Raw genomic sequence first — 5861 nt, forward strand, 5'->3', positions numbered from 1 at the left:
GCGTGGCAACATGGTGGCGGGCGTGGCAACATGGTGGCGGGCGTGGCAACATGGTGGCGGGCGTGGCAACATGGTGGCGGGCGTGGCAACATGGTGGCGGGCGTGGCAACATGGTGGCGGGCGTGGCAACATGGTGGCGGGCGTGGCAACATGGTGGCGGGCGTGGCAACATGGTGGCGGGCGTGGCAACATGGTGGCGGGCGTGGCAACATGGTGGCGGGCGTGGCAACATGGTGGCGGGCGTGGCAACATGGTGGCGGGCGTGGCAACATGGTGGCGGGCGTGGCAACATGGTGGCGGGCGTGGCAACATGGTGGCGGGCGTGGCAACATGGTGGCGGGCGTGGCAACATGGTGGCGGGCGTGGCAACATGGTGGCGGGCGTGGCAACATGGTGGCGGGCGTGGCAACATGGTGGCGGGCGTGGCAACATGGTGGCGGGCGTGGCAACATGGTGGCGGGCGTGGCAACATGGTGGCGGGCGTGGCAACATGGTGGCGGGCGTGGCAACATGGTGGCGGGCGTGGCAACATGGTGGCGGGCGTGGCAACATGGTGGCGGGCGTGGCAACATGGTGGCGGGCGTGGCAAACATGGTGGCGGGCGTGGCAACATGGTGGCGGGCGTGGCAACATGGTGGCGGGCGTGGCAACATGGTGGCGGGCGTGGCAACATGGTGGCGGGCGTGGCAACATGGTGGCGGGCGTGGCAACATGGTGGCGGGCGTGGCAACATGGTGGCGGGCGTGGCAACATGGTGGCGGGCGTGGCAACATGGTGGCGGGCGTGGCAACATGGTGGCGGGCGTGGCAACATGGTGGCGGGCGTGGCAACATGGTGGCGGGCGTGGCAACATGGTGGCGGGCGTGGCAACATGGTGGCGGGCGTGGCAACATGGTGGCGGGCGTGGCAACATGGTGGCGGGCGTGGCAACATGGTGGCGGGCGTGGCAACATGGTGGCGGGCGTGGCAACATGGTGGCGGGCGTGGCAACATGGTGGCGGGCGTGGCAACATGGTGGCGGGCGTGGCAACATGGTGGCGGGCGTGGCAACATGGTGGCGGGCGTGGCAACATGGTGGCGGGCGTGGCAACATGGTGGCGGGCGTGGCAACATGGTGGCGGGCGTGGCAACATGGTGGCGGGCGTGGCAACATGGTGGCGGGCGTGGCAACATGGTGGCGGGCGTGGCAACATGGTGGCGGGCGTGGCAACATGGTGGCGGGCGTGGCAACATGGTGGCGGGCGTGGCAACATGGTGGCGGGCGTGGCAACATGGTGGCGGGCGTGGCAACATGGTGGCGGGCGTGGCAACATGGTGGCGGGCGTGGCAACATGGTGGCGGGCGTGGCAACATGGTGGCGGGCGTGGCAACATGGTGGCGGGCGTGGCAACATGGTGGCGGGCGTGGCAACATGGTGGCGGGCGTGGCAACATGGTGGCGGGCGTGGCAACATGGTGGCGGGCGTGGGAACATGGTGGCGGGCGTGGGAACATGGTGGCGGGCGTGGGAACATGGTGGCGGGCGTGGGAACATGGTGGCGGGCGTGAGAACATGGTGGCGGGCGTGGGAACATGGTGGTGCGCGTGGGAACATGGTGGCGGGCGTGGGAACATGATGGCGGGCGTGGGAAAGTTATTAAACCTCGATAAATCAATGTGAGGATCGTTGTAAAAACCCGCATTGGACACTTATGCAAATATTCCCGCGGACCCGAGGTGTGTCCCCCCCCCCCCCTGTACGTCCACGGATGAGCAGAGTCACCCACCAGACACAGGAGGAGAGGAGAGTCACCCACCAGACACAGGAGGAGAGGAGAGTCACCCACCAGACACAGGAGGAGAGGAGAGTCAACAACCAGACACAGGAGGAGAGGAGAGTCAACAACCAGACACAGGAGGAGAGGAGAGTCAACCAGACACAGGAGAGGAGAGTCAACAACCAGACACAGGAGGAGAGGAGAGTCAACCACCAGACACAGGAGGAGAGGAGAGTCAACCAGACACAGGAGGAGAGGAGAGTCAACAACCAGACACAGGAGGAGAGGAGAGGAGAGTCAACAACCAGACACAGGAGGAGAGGAGAGTCACCCACCAGACACAGGAGGAGAGGAGAGTCACCCACCAGACACAGGAGGAGAGGAGAGTCAACAACCAGACACAGGAGGAGAGGAGAGTCAACAACCAGACACAGGAGGAGAGGAGAGTCACCCACCAGACACAGGAGGAGAGGAGAGTCAACAACCAGACACAGGAGGAGAGGAGAGTCAACAACCAGACACAGGAGGAGAGGAGAGTCAACAACCAGACAGGAGGAGAGGAGAGTCAACAACCAGACACAGGAGGAGAGGAGAGTCAACCACCAGACACAGGAGGAGAGGAGAGTCAACAACCAGACACAGGAGGAGAGGAGAGTCAACAACCAGACACAGGAGGAGAGGAGAGTCAACAACCAGACACAGGAGGAGAGGAGAGTCAACAACCAGACACAGGAGGAGAGGAGAGTCAACAACCAGACACAGGAGGAGAGGAGAGTCAACAACCAGACACAGGAGGAGAGGAGAGTCAACAACCAGACACAGGAGGAGAGGAGAGTCACCCACCAGACACAGGAGGAGAGGAGAGTCAACAACCAGACACAGGAGGAGAGGAGAGTCAACAACCAGACACAGGAGGAGAGGAGAGTCAACAACCAGACAGGAGGAGAGGAGAGTCAACAACCAGACACAGGAGGAGAGGAGAGTCAACCACCAGACACAGGAGGAGAGGAGAGTCAACAACCAGACACAGGAGGAGAGGAGAGTCAACAACCAGACACAGGAGGAGAGGAGTGTCAACACCCAGACACAGGAGGAGAGGAGTGTCAACACCCAGACACAGGAGGAGAGGAGAGTCAACACCCAGACACAGGAGGAGAGGAGAGTCAACAACCAGACACAGGAGGAGAGGAGAGTCAACAACCAGACACAGGAGGAGAGGAGTGTCAACACCCAGACACAGGAGGAGAGGAGTGTCAACACCCAGACACAGGAGGAGAGGAGTGTCAACACCCAGACACAGGAGGAGAGGAGTGTCAACACCCAGACACAGGAGGAGAGGAGTGTCAACACCCAGACACAGAAGGAGAGGAGTGTCAACACATAGACACAGAAGGAGAGGAGAGTCAACAACCAGACACAGGAGGAGAGTCAACCAGACACAGGAGGAGAGGAGCTGCATCACACAGAGCCGCCACAGATCTCAATAATCAATGTTCAACAGGTTTACTTTATCACAGTTTGTCCGTGTCAATGTTAGGCGAGACGTCCCGTCTCTTCTATACGAGACGGGACGTCTCGTATAGAAGAGACGTCAAAAAGCTTTTCAAAAGCTTTTCAAAAGCTTTTCAAAAGCTCGTATGCGCTCTGTGGCCAAAAACCGACGCAATTCAAAAGGAAAATAACAAAAGGGCTCACAAAAGTAAGGTAATGTAACGTTTTCTGTTTGAGTCCTCCGGCGTACTCGGTGACGTTAGGAGAGGAACTTTCAATTAACGTTTTTGCATGATGTTTTGAAACTTTAAAATTATTATTATTATTAACATCTTTATTGACAAAATTAATTACAATTTTGCCTAATCTGAGGATTTTGATAGGTCTTATTAAAGTGAGGATAATGCTAGTATTCACTGTCACGCAGGACAGAGGGTCATACATAAGACAATAGGTCTAAACTGTAGGCTGAAGCACATATATATCATTGTTACAATCACTGTTTTAATGTATGGATACGTGAAAACAACTTTCTATTGTGCACTGCCACACAAGGGCAGGGATGGGTTCATAAGTGATACAGCTTAGAAGTAATATAAATAAAAATTGTTCATTCTTTAAAATGGACAAGCAAATTTTGGGTAAATTGTTAGGATGTCGTCCAGAACACCTGAGTCAATAAAATAGTTACACAGTTGGTGGTACAAGAGGCCAGGAGGTCTAAAGTCCTTAGAATTCCCTGCCCTCTTAACCTACCAGAGGAACATTAACTTACTGTTTTGGAAAAAAAAATCCAAAATATATTTTCAATTTTTTTTCGTTTCCAAATTACGTCCATTTTCGGCCATACGGGTAAACGACCGGATTCAGACGTGATTTGTAGGAGGACAGAATGGGGAGGGACCCCCCCCCCCTTGGTCGCCGGTATCTCTCGAGTTAAACCACGCTCACTGTGTGGTTGGAGGGGGGGGAGGAGGAGGGGAGAGAGGGAGAGAGGGGGAGAGAGGGGGACAGAGTGGGACAGAGTGGGACAGAGTGGGACAGAGTGAGAGAGTGAGACAGAGTGAGACACACACACACACACCATATACCACAACCACCACCAACACATCACCACATCACCGTCACACCACCATCAAACCACCACCATCCACCACACCACCACCACCATCCACCACACACCACCACCACCATCCACCACACACCACCACCACCATCCACCACACACCACCACCACCATCCACCACACACCACCATCCACCACAGCACCACCACCATCCACCACCACCACCATCCACCACAGTTGCCTCAGTAATGGCAAAGTTCTGCCTCACCAGAGCCAGTCATTCAGGAAACGTAATTATGTCAACGCATCCTCCTTGCAAATGGCTTCCGGCTCCCCGACACACCGAGCCCTCCCCCCTACCCTCCACCCCCCCCCCCCACCCTTCCCGGCGTGGTTGTATCCCCCCCCCACCCTCCCAGCGTGGTTGTATCCCCCCCCCACCCTTCCCGGCGTGGTTGTATCCCCCCCCCCCCACCCTCCCAGCGTGGTTGTTCTTTGCAAGCACAGAACTTCTGTGCACTCTTTCAATACGCATGGTGAGATTCTGTATGGAGCAACAGTCTTTCTCACGTCCAAATCCAACACATGCCTCTTTACTTCAACTTAGGTAATTTTGAACCTGTCCAAAGCTGCCTGGTTTACCGCACCTCTCCTAGCTCAAGACTTCGTCTTGAAGTCCACCTATTGTGAAGACCTCCTCGAATCTCTGGTAGAGTTCTTAACACACCTCTTTGTCATTCTCTGTATACCTCTCCTCACCCATTTTAAGTTTCATTACTTGTTCTTTCACTGTTGTTTTCCTCCTGATATGTTTGTGGAGCAGCTTTCGATCGGTCTTGGCTTTGTTTTCTATATCATTTTCATACTGTCTCTGTGCTTCTCTTTTCTTCTCACACTAACATACTCGTTCCTGGTTCTCTGGTATCTCTCTGCTTTCTGCTGTTCTGTTATTTTGGAAGTTCCTCCACGCCCTTTTTCCCCATTCTGTGCTGCCATACTTGCCCTATTAAACCACGGACTCTTCTTTTGCATCTCACTTTTTTCTTTTGGGCCGGGATAAATCTGTTTACTGCCTCCTGACACTTTTGGGTGACAGAACCCAACATGTCTTGTACGGTCTGAATTCTTAGTTCTGTGTCCCACGGTATTTCTTAGGAATTTTCAAATTTCCTCATAATTTGCCTCTCTATATGCCAGCCCCTTGTTTTCTAGTTCTTTCGGGGGACAAATTAATGCCAGCTCTACCAGGTACTCAAATGTGATCACTCATTCACATACACTGTGATCACTCATTCCCACTGGGGCTTCTTCCAGGTTGATTTTCCTCCTGTCAGAGTCGTTCAGAGTGAATACTAGATGAAGTCTCGGTGGTTCATCGTTGTCTTTCATTCTTGTGGGTCCCCCCTGACATGCTGGCCCAAAATGTTTCTTGTTGTCTCCTCCAATAGTTTAACTCTCCATGTTTCCTCACCTCCATGCGGTTTCTTGTGGTCCTGTATGTCACTAGGGTCGACCTCAGGGCCGGCCTATGTGGCACTCCTCCCCTTC

The 5861-nt window shown here is 55.1% G+C and overlaps 1 protein-coding gene across 1 annotated transcript; it reads left to right on the top strand.

Annotated features, from left to right (window-relative positions):
* The first annotated feature begins 1747 nt into the window (after nt 1-1747).
* On the top strand, nt 1748-3469 carry LOC138355650 (eukaryotic translation initiation factor 3 subunit A-like). Its single transcript, XM_069310971.1, has one exon. The coding sequence runs from the start codon at nt 1748-1750 to the stop codon at nt 3467-3469; it is 1722 nt and encodes a 573-aa protein (XP_069167072.1).
* The last annotated feature ends 2392 nt before the right edge of the window (nt 3470-5861 follow it).

The sequence above is a fragment of the Procambarus clarkii genome, chromosome 68 (genome assembly GCF_040958095.1).
Source record: "Procambarus clarkii isolate CNS0578487 chromosome 68, FALCON_Pclarkii_2.0, whole genome shotgun sequence".
NCBI lineage: Eukaryota > Metazoa > Arthropoda > Malacostraca > Decapoda > Cambaridae > Procambarus > Procambarus clarkii.

Coding starts and splice junctions, on each gene's coding strand:
- LOC138355650 (XM_069310971.1), top strand. CDS start 1,748: ATGAGCAGAGTCACCCACCAGACACAGGAGGAGAGGAGAGTCACCCAC.